Source organism: Meles meles, chromosome 4, assembly GCF_922984935.1.
Source record: "Meles meles chromosome 4, mMelMel3.1 paternal haplotype, whole genome shotgun sequence".
NCBI classification, from domain to species: Eukaryota; Metazoa; Chordata; class Mammalia; order Carnivora; family Mustelidae; genus Meles; species Meles meles.
Genome location: NC_060069.1, coordinates 113959860 through 113973778, shown reverse-complemented (window position 1 = coordinate 113973778; position 13919 = coordinate 113959860). Strand labels below are relative to the sequence as shown.

Genomic DNA, 13919 nt, shown 5'->3' with positions numbered 1-13919 from the left:
AAGTTAGCAAGTACTCATGAGGTTTACACCATCCAAAGTTTCAGAATCCGCTTCCTTTATACCTAAAGCCAGTACTGGTTTATTCTCTGGGAAGGGGAATAAAAACACCAAACAACACTTTTTAATAGACTACCCTAGCCATCTACCTAGGACTCAATATACAAATACTATAGTTTGAATCTACAGCATTCAAGCTACTGTGAACCTCTGTTAAACCTAAGAAGTTGGTCTTCATCTTTGCATTAAAGAGATTCAACTGAAAAGTAAATAACAGAGGGAAGAAATAAAAGGTAAAAGTTAAAGCAGCTGCTTCACACATCTGAACTTTGACTCTCCACAGAAGAACTGTATTCCCCCCCAACCTGGTAAAGCAGATCACACTTAATTTCGACATTTAAAAACTAGTATCTCTCAAAAATTATTTTTAAAACACAAAACAGCAGAGCTACTTGCCTTTTGGCAATTTCTGTGCATTTCCCAGGGCTAGTGCAATACTTCCACAGAAAAGCAGACACCCCAAGCTGGACAGCATGTTGCATTTGCCACCTCACACGGGGAGTGATGCTGGTGGGCGTCCCGCAACCCTGGAGCCGCATTTAAGTGGACTGTCTCCCAGTGACAGAGGCGGGCGGCTGCACTTAGCTCTGCTGTGGGCTTACTCACAGGGGGTGGAGACAAAATGACATCACACCCTTTCCCACACACACCAAAAAAAAAAAAAAAAAAAAAAAAGGCACAACAGCAAAAACATACCATCACATTTCTCTGCTAGGTTGTAACTGTCTGTTCTCTCTGTGATATAAACATTGAAATTTTGGGCAATCTATATATGTGAAAGAAAAAATACTTAGGCAGTTCTTAACCATTTGATGAACTACTTTTAAAAATCTAGAAAGGCATACCCCAAACCACTGGAACAGAATAAAACCTTATTAAGAAGGAAACTGTTTTTAATTATCTAGTAAAACAATCCAATTCTTCTTTTAAATGGGAGTAAACTTGTAAAAGTACACTTTGAACCATTCCGAAGTTCCAATATCATGAGAAATTTTTAAGAGTAAGTCATTGGTTAGATAGCAATTCGTTATACGTAACACACATATGTATATAAGTGTATAAACACACACAGATACATACGTCCATCTATTCTAAAGATCTGGATGTAGAAATGGAGAAATCGCTATTGCTAATCAATCCCTAGCTCTGGGCCAGCCTCTGGAATAGTGTTCTTATCTATATGATTGCATTGTAATCTTCACAGTGGCTATACAGGAGACACAGTGTTATTCCCATTTTACCAGGGAGAAAAACTGAGGTTCAGAGAGGTTAAGTCTCCTGACCATATGGGAATTCTAATTGTTAATCATTTTGGTGGGCTCTGGAGCAGAACTGACTGCAGTTTAAATCTGGATGCTCTGTGCCTTTGAGCAAATTTCTCCATCTATATCTCATCAATATTGTGTAAATTCAAGGCCTTGCTCCTTGTGATCTGTGCACTGATCTGATCAACTTACACATATTAACCCATTTCTTCCCCCAAAAGAACCTAAGAGGCAGGCATTGTCATCATCCGCATTTTCCAGACAGAGAAATGGGGCACAGAGTGGTTAAGTGAAAGACTTGAGGTCATAGTGCACGTCAGCAACTGAGCTGGAGTTTTAATCTGGCAATTTAACTCCAGAGCCTCCACTCTTAACTGCTAAACTTTTCATTCTAAACCAGAGATGATAGTACCAATTTCATAAATTTGCTAGCAGGAAGGACTCTTGGACAGTACTTACCATAGCACCTGGCATACAAAAAGCATATTATAAAGGACAGCCACTGAAAACTACAATAATGACAGTAACAAAGCCCCCAATTAAGGAGAACTATGATTCTAACTGGACTTGTTGGTCTCTAAGTCCGCACAGTTCCTCTCTCCCTTCACCCGCAATCTAGGCACGTCACAGGAAAAAATGGGTTAATAGTGTACTTGAAATACCATCCAAACATTTATGTTGACTCTGAAAATAGCTCGTTTCATGGGTTTGCTGTAGCTGAACCCAAACACTAAGTGGGAAGTGGAATAATGCTGGTCAAATAAAATTCTACTCAAAAAAGTTACCAAAAGAAAAATTGAAGAGACAGCCCCATCTTCCAAAAAAAGCGTGAGAAGGCACATTGTTAAAGTCATTTGGAGCCAGCCAGGTCTAAGCTCTCACCATAGGAATGCTCTGGCACCGGCTACGGAAGGGATTGGGTTATTTAACAGGTCTTTTTCATCTCTAATTTTTCACTTGGATAGGCAGCTCTCGCAAACCCAAGTTTGGACATTCATCCAGCTGGCACGGCGGTCTGGGCTTCTATATGCCAGTACCATCAACTTAAGCCAGTGAGGCCACTGTGTTAGCAGGAAACGGCAGGTTTTCTGAGAGGGGGGAGAAAACCCAGCAGAAATTCTGAAAAGAAGGCTGGTTCCTCCAACAGTGAGGGGCTGGTCCCAGAGTTAGGTAATGGAATTCAAGAGTCAGCCTCTACTTGGCCCTCAGGCTAAGTCCGATCATTAGCAACCAGTACTTGCAGTTTGGAACTGACTGGGGGGTCTAATTAAATAGAGGGCAATCTCCAACTGTTTTGTCCGGAAAAATTACCTTAGCTAGTACGACAAGGAGCATTCAATGCAGATGTTAAGGCATTAGAGGTCTCCTCAGACCAGGGAGGAAGAACATCCTCAAGAAATGGACCATGTCAAAGGAGGTTATCCACCTTTGCAGAGAACAGGAAGTTTGTGGTCATGTCAGAGTCCCCACGTAAAGAGGTACAAATGTTCCACAAGCACTCTTAAGAATGCTGACATTAAGCCCTGGTTCAAATGTCTCTGCAGGCACTTGTGTCTGTATTTATCCATAAATATAAAAATGTGATGCTCCATGGGGTGCCTAGGTGGCTCAGTTGGTTAAGCATCTGCCTTTGGCTCAGGTCAGGATCCCAGGGTCTTGGGATCGAGCCTCACATAGGGTTCCAGCTCCGCATAGGGCTCCCTGCTCAGCAGGGAGCCTGCTTCTCCCTCTGCCCCCTGCTTGTGTTTGCTCTCTCTCTCTCTTTCTCAAACAAATAAATAAAATCTTGGGGGGAACAAAGTGTGGGACACGTCGGTGGCTCAGTCAGTTAAGTATCTGCCTTTGGCTTGGGTCAGGATCCCAGGGTCCTGGGATCAAGTCCCGAGGTTGGGCTCCCTGCTCACTGGGGAGCCTGCTCCTCCCTCTTCTGTCTGGCACTCCCCCTGAATGTGCTCTCTCTCTCTCTGACAAGTAAATTTTAAAAAGCAAATCAAAGCAAAACAAAAAACCGTGAAGTTCCATGACAATATTGAATCGTCACCAATATTCATAGACTATACAACACTGAGTAAACACTGATGTCAAATAGGATTTCTGGATGATAATGATGTATCAGTGTGAGTTCATCAGTTGTAACAAATGTAACCAATTTGTAATAAACTCTAGTGTGGGATGTTCCTAATGAGGAGAGCAAAGGGTATATGGTGTATCTCTGCATGTGCAGGGGTAGGTATGTGAGAAATCTCTCCAAGTTCCACTCAATTTTGCTGTGATCCTAAACTGCTCTACAAAAATAAAATCTATTCCCAAAAACAAATATCCCTGTTGGGAGCACATTCAGAAATAACTGCTGGAAAAACACATAAAATATATTTGTATTTTCTCTGTGTTCTGTGAAGGGATGATCCATGCTTATTTGTTTATCACGGTAGCCAGTGCCTAGTATAATAAGGATGCAGTACGATGAGTTAATGTCAAATGAAACAATCCATCAATTCTTCCAAATAGTCTAAAGGGATCAAGCTAGGGAAAGCCAGACTATGCCCTGGAATGCACAGTTGTTGGGGGACAATTCCCCAAGGGACCCTCATGTTTCTGTGTATATTATAAACAAAAGTACTGATTTCCTGTGCTCCAGACTATCTTTTCAAAGATGTTTATATAGGAAACAGCCTTGGAAGATAGAAGTTTGTTAACTGTCCCTCAAAATAAAAGGTAACGTTTCCCTCTGGGGCAAAGGGAACACATGCTCATATCCTACTATCAAAGAGTCAAGTTCCCTAGCTCAGGGTTTCTGCCGTCTGTGTAGGAATCGCCCATACCTCTTTGCACTACCCTGAGGGAATCTAAGCTCCTAGAATGGGAACAAATGCTGATATTCTGGCTAATGCTGTTGTGAGTGAATAAACTGTCCTTTGTCTTTGACCCTGGAGTCTTGTGTCTCCTGCTAGCATTAAGTGAACTGTGCATTCTAGCGTGAACAAGGGTAAAATCCCAACCCTTCACATTTCTTGACAATAAGATTGGTGCACTCCAAAATATCTTTTTAGATAGACTTTGGTATAATGCCATCATCAACATTCAAGTCCACCATAAGAATCAACAATGAAACTTTCTGCTGTGCATAGTAAGAGTATTGTTAGACATTGCTTAATAAATCATAGAGTAGCCTCTATTAAAACTCTGGGGGGAAAAAGTCTGTTCTCTATGTTAAAAAAAAAAAAAAGACTAATATTTTTCCTGAGCAACTGTATTTATTTTGTGACATAGTAACCAGGTTTTCTTTCTGCGTTGGCTGATAGTAAACCAGAGCCAAACGTGTCCCCCACCCATACTAAGTGTATACGTTCTTGTGGTGAGCATGTTTTGGCATCATTCCTGGCTTTGTTTTTCATCCCACCCTTATTTATTGCTTATATTACTTGGAGTTTTAATTTATGTGGTTTCATAAGTTGCTTTCATTGTTGTTTTGGAACCAAGTGAAGGATACACAAACTCCACACACAGGAGTTGTGTCAAAAGTGTATGTCAAAATATGTGAAGTGAGAATCTGGGAACTTGTTCTCTGCTTTCCTTTTCACACAACAGTAAACCCTGATGGAATTCTGATCCCACAATCATATGGCATCACCTCTTTATATATATTCTCTCTTTGCAAAGTAGACAAAAGACAGGATGAAATCCAGAACACTACACTAAACACATGTCAGATTTTTCAGTCATTTCACATTTGGACTTTGAAGCATTCAATATTAATTCCATTGTTTCAAATGAGCCTTCCACTAAAACTCATAAATCTTTGTAATCTTGGATGTAAAGTCGATGCAGTCATTTTACCAATCAGTTCACAGTTTGTAGTCTCTCCTTCTTCAGATCCTATGGTAGCACATTTTAAAAGACTTATATATCTACAATTCATAATATGCAAATGTATGCTGGGGTTTTCTATGGAATGCTAATAAAAATAATTTTTGTTATGATGTATATTTGAAAGAGGTACCCCAATGTTCCATATTTTAAGCCCAAATGTTGTTTCTGTAATTACTGTGCTCAATGAGACCCATGATTCAATTGTAGAAGTATCCTGCTCCAATGGGGATACATTTGACCTGAGCAAGAAGTTCTCTTCCATGATGCTCTTTATAGCACAGGGAAGTACTGCTCCTTAAATGCCTAAGTTTGTAGGTCATTTTTCATTCTGTCTAAAGGCATCTGGACCACCAGATTTTTGGCTTTACAACCTTGAGGTAATAAGTAATGTATATCTATAAAAGAATATAAAGAATCCTTTCTATTAAGCTGAGCTATAAATTTTGCCTTCCTTGTTTTGTCTAAGTTCTATTTTTTTAAAATTATTAAAGTATAGTGGACATATATTAGTTTCAGGTACACAACATAAGAATTTGACAGTTCTATACATTATTCAAGGCTTACCATGGTAAGTGTAGTCACCATCTATCACTGTACGATGTTATTATAATATCACTGGCTATATTCCCTCTGCCATACTCTCCATCTCCATTATTTATTTTATAACTGGAAGTTTGTACCTCTTCATCTCCGTCACCTATTTCACACATCCCTCCACCTACCTCCCCTCTAGCAACCATTAATTTCTTCTCTGTTTTTAAGAGTCTGCTTTTTTTGTTTTTTTTTTGTTTTTTTTTAGATTCCACATATAAAAGAAACCATAAGTTATTTGTCTTTATTTGACTTATTTCACTTGGCATGATACCCTCTAGGTCTATTCATGTCACAAATAGCAAGATCTTATTCTTTTTATGGTTGAGTAATACTCCATTGCGTATATACACATCTTTTTTTATCCATTCAACTATTGATGAACACTTGGGTTGCTTCCATATCTTAGTAATTGTAAATAATGCTGCAATAAACATAGAGGTGCATAATTCTTTTCTAGTGTTTTTATTTTGGGGGGGGCAAACACCCAGTGGTATAATTACTGTATCATATGAAATTTCTATTTTTCATTTTTTGAGGAACTTCCATACTATTTTCCTCATTTGTTGCATCCATTTACATTCTCTCCAACAATACACAAAGATTCTCTTTTCTCTACATCTTCACTGACATGTTTTGCTTTCTTGTCTTTTTGATAATGGTCAAATTTGATAATGGCCACAACCAGAGAAGGTATTTTTAATCAGAGGGATGTGTCAGAAATGGGTCCTGAAAGTTAAGAGTACAGCATCAGGGAGTCCAAGAGAGCATGGGGAATGTGAGGAGGCAGCAGCAGATGGGACAAGTCAGAGGATAGTGGATATGTTTTAAAGTCTGGGGTGGAATAGTCACAATCATAATCTCTTAAGCAATAGATCCCAGATCTTTTTAGCTTATTATTTAATGGAAGGGATACTTCTCTGGACACTTCCCAGCTCTGTTTGCATTGGTTTTGGGTGTGACAACCAGGCTGCAAGCAGAAGACATCCAATGTTTTGTTATATTGTAAAACTGAGGTTGAGGATTACATCATGTAATAATGTCTCCAATGAGAGAATAAAAAGAAATAAAGAAATAAAAAGGAACTTCATGAAGCAAATCTGAAGGCACTTCTCCCTAGCAGTATAGACATTTGTGGGCCCTTCTGCTAGAGCTACCCACTGCAATAAAGTACAGAACAATAATCTGAAGGAAAGAACACATTTCAAATCCAATTAGAAAACTAAATATTGATACAGAAAGAAAGAGGTAGTAAATGAGGCTAATGGAGAATAATAAATTGTTCTTAGAAAGTGACAGCTTCTAATAGTTGAATAATTTGAGTATTGAAAGTAACAATCACTGAAAAGGACAAAATTACACAAAATTTTAATCTGTGATATTCTGTGTTTTGACTTTGTGACACTCTAATTCTTTTATTTTATTTTATTTTTTAATTTTTTTTCACATTTTTAAATTTCTTTTCAGCGTAACAGTATTCATTGTTTTTGCACCACACCCAGTGCTCCATGCAATACGTGCCCTCCCTATCACCCACCTCCTGGTTCCCCAACCTCCCACCCCCCCCGCCCCTTCAAAACCCTCAGGTTGTTTTTCAGAGTCCATAGTCTCTCATGGTTCATCTCCCCTTCCAATTTCCCTCAACTCCCTTCTCCTCTTCATCTCCCCATACCCTCCATGTTATTTGTTATGCTCCACAAGTAAGGAAAACATATGATAATTGACTCTCTCTGCTTGACTTATTTCACTCAGCATAATCTCTTCCAGTCCCGTCAATGTTGCTACAAAAGTTGGGTATTCATCCTTTCTGATGGAGGCATAATACTCCATCATGTATATGTACCACATCTTCCTTAGCCATTTGTCCGTTGAAGGGCATCTTGGTTCTTTCCACAGTTTGGCGACTGTGGCCATTGTTGCTATAAACATTGGGGTAGAGATGGCTCTTCTTTTCGCTACATGTGTATCTTTGGGGTAAATACCCAGTAGTGCAATTGCAGGGTCATAAGGAAGCTCTATTTTTAATTTCTTGAGGCATCTCCACACTGTTCTCCAAAGTGGCTGTACCAACTTGCATACCCACCAACAGTGTAAGAGGGTTCCCCTTTCTCCACATCCTCTCCAACACACGTTGTTTCCTGTCTTGTTAATTTTGGCCATTCTAACTGGTGTCAGGTGGTATCTCAATGTGGTTTTAATTTGAATCTCCCTGATGGCTAGTGATGATGAGCATTTTTTCATGTGTCTGATAGCCATTTGTATGTCTTCATTGGAGAAGTGTCTGTTCATATCTTCTGCCCATTTTTTGATATGATTATCTGTTTTGTGTGTGTTGAGTTTGAGGAGTTCTTTATAGATCCTGGATATCAAACTTTTGTCTGTACTGCCATTTGCAAATATCTTCTCCCATTCCGTGGGTTGCCTTTTGTTTTGCTGACTGTCTCCTTTGCCATGCAGAAGCTTTTGATCTTGATGAAGTCCCAAAAGTTCATTTTCACTTTTGTTTCCTTGGCCTTTGGAGACATATCTTGAAAGAAGTTGCTGTGGCTGATATCGAAGAGGTTACTGCCTATGTTCTCTAGGATTCTGATGGATTCCTGTCTCACATTGAGGTCTTTTATCCATTTTGAGTTTATCTTTGTGTACGGTGTAAGAGAATGGTCGAGTTTCATTCTTCTACATATAGCTGTCCAGTTTTCCCAGCACCATTTATTGAAGAGACTGTCTTTTTTCCACTGTATATTTTTTCCTGTTTTGTCAAAGATTATTTGACCATAGAGTTGAGGGTCCATATCTGGGCTCTCTACTCTGTTCCACTGGTCTATGTGTCTGTTTTTATGCCAGTACCACGCTGTCTTGGCGATCACAGCTTTGTAGTAAAGTTTGAAATCAGGTAAGGTGATGCCGCCAGTTTTGTTTTTGTTTTTCAACATTTCCTTAGCAATTCGGGGTCTCTAGAATTAGAAGTCCTAGCAACAGCAATCAGACAACAAAGAGAAATAAAAGGTATCCAAATTGGCAATGAAGAAGTCAAACTCTCTCTCTTCACAGATGACATGATTCTTTATATGGAAAACCCAAAAGACTCCACCCCCAAACTACTAGAACTCATACAGCAATTCAGTAACGTGGCAGGATACAAAGTCAATGTACAGAAATCAGTGGCTTTCTTATACACTAACAATGAAAATACAGAAAGGGAAATTAGAGAATCGATTCCATTTACTATAGCACCAAGAACCATAAAATACCTGGGAATAAACCTAACCAAAGAGGTAAAGGATCTGTACCCAAGGAACTACAGAACACTCATGAAAGAAATTGAAGAAGACACAAAAAGATGGAAGACCATTCCATGCTCTTGGATCGAAGAATAAACATTGTTAAAATGTCTATACTGCCTAGAGCAATCTATACTTTTAATGCCATTCCGATCAAAATTCCACCAGTATTTTTCAAAGAGCTGGAGCAAATAATCCTAAAATTTGTATGGAATCAGAAGAGACACTCTAATTTTCCAATCTCTATCTCTATTCCAGTTTAAAAACAATTGTATTTGAAGTTGAGGAAAAAAATAATTTTTGTAATTGTAATGTAATAATTAAATACTTTAAGGATATTGAAAAATCAAGGTTGAGAAATACATCATGTAATAATGTCTTTAATGAGGGAATAAACAGAAATAAGAAAAGGAAAAGAAAATATTTTCTTGCTCTGTACTTCTGCTGTTTAGTACGGTGGCCATTAGCCATACATGGCTAATTAAATTTAAATTAATTAAAGCTAAAAATCTAGTGTCTCGATCATTCTAGCCTCATTTCAAATGCTCAGTCATATATGGCTACTGTTATTGTGTCAGACAGCTCAGATGTGGAAGATTTCCGTCACTGCAGTTCTGTAGTACAACTCTGATCTTGACCATGTCCACTAGCATTGACTTCTCATTTAATTAATGAATGAAAGACTGAATGAATGAATCACTCTCTTTTGATTCTTGGTCTCTCTTTTCAAAATAAATACAATATGCTTTTATTATTCTTCGTTATTAACTTCAACTAATATAGGAAGTTCTCAAACTGAGAAAGTAACAAAAGACAAAGGGGGAAAAAAAAACAGAAGGTAACAAAAGACAAAGGAATTTCTTCTACAAATTTCCAGCTCCTAAAGTGTCAGGGAACAATCACTGAGAGAATGGGATCTTGAGTTTCTGGCGGGATATACCGAAGTGGTCCAGCCATTGTTGATTGCCAACCCAACAACCATTCTTTATCCTTCTTTCTCTCTGACAGCACCTGCCTCCCATCAGGGAAGATACCTTGGGAGGCCCATGTGAATAACTTCTGGTCCAGAGAGAGAGAGAGAGAACATGTGTGCAAGTGGGGGGACGAGCAGAAGGAGAGAATCTTCAAACAGACTCCCCATGGAGTGGGGAGCCAGACTTGGAGCTCAGTCCCATTACTCTGAGATCATGACCTGAGCAGAAACCAAGAGTCAGATCCTCACCTGACTGCACCATCCAGACACCCTAGTTTGGGCCCATAAATTTAAGTGGATTTTGCCAAAGGACTTGTAGCAAAGATTTATTTCTCTGATTAAAAGAAACTTACAAGAAGATGACTCCTTCTTACTCCCTTTTCCTGCTTTATTAATAATGTTAGCACTACTACATTAATTATTTAATTAATTATCATTAAATGGGAAAGGAATGCTTAGAGATATGGCAGCCAACTTATGGCCATAAGAGAAGGACCTAGAAAAGCATGAAAAAACTCACCTTTGGCCCTTATGCTGTTGACCTTAAGACCAATCCTGGAATGCTCTGTCTATGGACTGGTTACAGAGAGGTTATACAGTAAATAAACAACAGTGTATTTATTTAAGCCAGGCCTGGCCAGATAATTTGATATTTGCACTTCTTTGTGCTTAAATTTATTCTACAAATAGGCATAACAGTCTCCACCTTATAGGGTTATTGTGATGAGTAAATGGTTTAATATATGTAAAATGCTTAGAACAGTGCCTGTCCCAGGGCAAGCCCTCACTTATTATTGGCTGCTGGTGCTTTGGTTGTTGTTGTTTTTATTATTGCAACTGAAATTATAGTCAATGAAGTGTAGTCCACAATGTAGGCCTGCTCTTCAGCAAAGACATCAATTCAGAAGGTGTGAAGTGTATACAAAAAAATTAACTAACTTCTCTGAAATTTCCTTTTCAGAGCATTTAATTTGCTGTCATAGACTGGGGCACTAAATGAAGCTATCATTCAAATAGTCACATTTTCAAAAGTTGTATTTTCAACAGAATCTTATGTTTTGGCCCCCTCTAAGTTCCCCTAAATCCAGTATCTTGAAAATACTTAAATGGTTCAAAATAGCAAGTCCATGTCTAAAATAACCTTTAAAAGGGTCAGATGTGTGTGGGTATACTATTCCTCAAACCAAGTCCTTCTCTATTATATTTTATTACATTTTTAATTTTTTTCCCAATAGTTTCATTAAAGTATAATTGACATAAAATAAACTGCACATAATTATACATCCTGATGAATTTTGACAGGTTTTCACCTGGAAAACCCTCACCCCAATCAAGATAATGAACATACCCATTACATCCAAAAGAATCCTTGGGCTTCTTTTCAATCTCACCCTCTTTCCTCTCCACACCTCTCACCCCATTCCTCACACCCACATATTAGCTTTCTATAACAATAATTTAGATTGCAGTTTTGAAGGTTTCACATAAATTGAATCATACATTATATACCCTATTTTTGACTGGATTCTTTGCCCCAGCATAACTATAATGAGAGTCAACCATGTTGTAACCTGCATCAGTTGTTCATCCCTTCTTATTGCTGAGTAATATTCCCTGCATAGATATACCAAAATTTATTTATCCATTTACCAATTGATGGACATTGGGCTGTTGCCAGTTTTGACTACTACAGATAAGGTTACTAGGAATAATTGCATATATGTATTTGTAAGGATGCATGATTTCATTTTTATTGGATAAATACCTAGGAGTGGAATAGGTAGAAAATATGATAGGTTTTCATTTTTTTTTTTTTAAACTGCCAAACTTTTCCTAAGTGGGTGTATAATTTTACCTTCACACCAACGGTATATGTTCCAGTTTCCCACATCCATGTTGACACATACCTGTCAAACTTTTTAATTTTGGTCATTCTAACAGGTAAATAGTAGTACCTCATTTTGATTTTAACTTATATTTCCCTAATGATAAATGATGCTATAGATATATATTTTCATGTACTTATTTGTCATCTGTTTGTCTTTTTTCCGGGGTGGGGGTGTTGTATCCAAAAGCTTTAACCCACTTATTTGTGGCAGGGATTGACTGTTTTCTTATTACCCAGTTTGGGGAATTCTTGTAAGTCCTTTATCAGACACAAGCTTGGTAAATATTTTCTCCCTAACTGTAGTTTCACTTTTCATTCTCTCATTGGTGTCTTTCGTAGCGCAAAAGTCTTTGATTTGTACCATGTTCTGTTAAGGATTCTGTTATTGGTGTCATAGCTAAAAATACTTTGCCAAATCTAAGGTCATGAAGATTTCATAATGTTAGGTTTTACATTTTAATCTATGATCCATTTTGAGTTGAGTTTTTGCATATGATGAATGATATGGATTCACATTTTTTTTTGCATACAAATATTCAATTATTCTAGTGCCATTTGTTGAAAAGATAATTTTCTACTGAATCGACCTTACACCTTCATCAAATCATTTGTCCATATATGCATAGGTTGCTTCTGAAGTCTCTTTTCTGTTCCATTGCTCTATCTGTCCAATTTTAATGCCAATAAAACATTATATTGAATACTTCAGCTTATAAGTCTTAAAATCAAGTAGTAGTACTTTGCCTGTGAAGCCATCTGGACCTTAAGTTTTCTCTGTAAGAAGGGTTTGGGTTTGGGGGATATTTTTTTCTGTTTGCTTTACTAAAGTTCAGTTCCTTTAATAGACACAGAAACAATCAGATTATATATTTCTTCTTGAATGAGGTTTGTTAGTTTGCATCTTTCAAGGAATTTGAACTTTTATATAAGTGATCAATTGTGTTGACATATCATCCTTTTAATATCTGTAGAGTCCACAGTGATGTTGCCCTCTCATTCCTGTGTCTTCTCTGTCCTACTCAAACAAAATTTAAATATATCGAATTTTTATTTTCATTCAGTTAAAAATTTTCTATTTTATTTTTGGTTCTTCTTTGCTCATGGGCTATTTAGAAGTATGTTATTTTTTTCCCAATATTCGGGGGATTTTTTCTAGGAGTCTTTCTGTTTTTACTTCTAATTTAATTCTATTGTAGTTGAGAAATATACTTTAAATGACTTGAATCCTCTTCTATTTATTGAGAATTATTTTATGGCTAGAATATGGTCTATCTTTGTGCCCTTGAAAAGAATATGTATTCTGATATTGTTCAGTGGAATACACAATAACTAGGATTTCTGTTGTAATTCAAGTAGGAAACTAACAGGAAAGTATTGGCCAGAATAAGACTATCAAAGCAGAATTTAGCATCTGTTTAATTGGAATGATGATGATGATAGTGATGATAGTGATGGTGATTTTGACAAACCGCAACTATTGTTTATTGAATGTTCAACACTTTTTTTCTAAAATTTTTCTTCCCAGTTTATTTCTAAAAGAGATAGTCTCCTTTTCATTACCACTTGTAAAATTCACTCACTAATGAACAAAAAAACAAACAAAAAACCCCAAAACAACCACCAAAAAACCCCAAACCCTGAATGATCCTGCATTCCCTTGGGAGTGCTCAATTTTTAAATTATTTCCCAATCCATGCATTTTTTAAAAACTGTCTCATCCTCATTAACAACTCTTTGAAAGTTTGAGGTGGAGAAAGCAACTCGAGCAACTTAAGAGACTTGCTCAAGAAGCAGTGAGTCAGTGGTGTAACTCAGGGGGTTCACGAACTTTACTGTGTATCATAATCAGAGGTATTAAAACATAAAATTTCTTCTCTCATTCACTATCTCATGTCTGAAGTTATATTTCAGAGAATTATTTTAGCTGATGGAAAAAATGTGAGAATCCCTTAGAGGGGTAACATTATGAGATAGTATATTACCAACCATTAAAC

General features: G+C 37.4%; 1 protein-coding gene across 43 annotated transcripts in view; it reads right to left on the bottom strand.

Moving 5' to 3' along the window:
- LOC123940940 (ABI family member 3 binding protein) overlaps nucleotides 1-600 on the bottom strand; it is a 257004-nt gene extending 256404 nt beyond the window's left edge. For all 43 annotated transcript variants that reach the window (XM_046003947.1, XM_046003948.1, XM_046003962.1 and 40 more), the window contains exon 1: nucleotides 454-600. In XM_046003947.1, coding sequence (XP_045859903.1) covers nucleotides 454-532 — 79 coding nt within the window. In that variant the 5' untranslated portion in view covers nucleotides 533-600. The remainder of the gene's footprint in view (nucleotides 1-453) is intronic.
- Nucleotides 601-13919: the final 13319 nt, after the last annotated feature.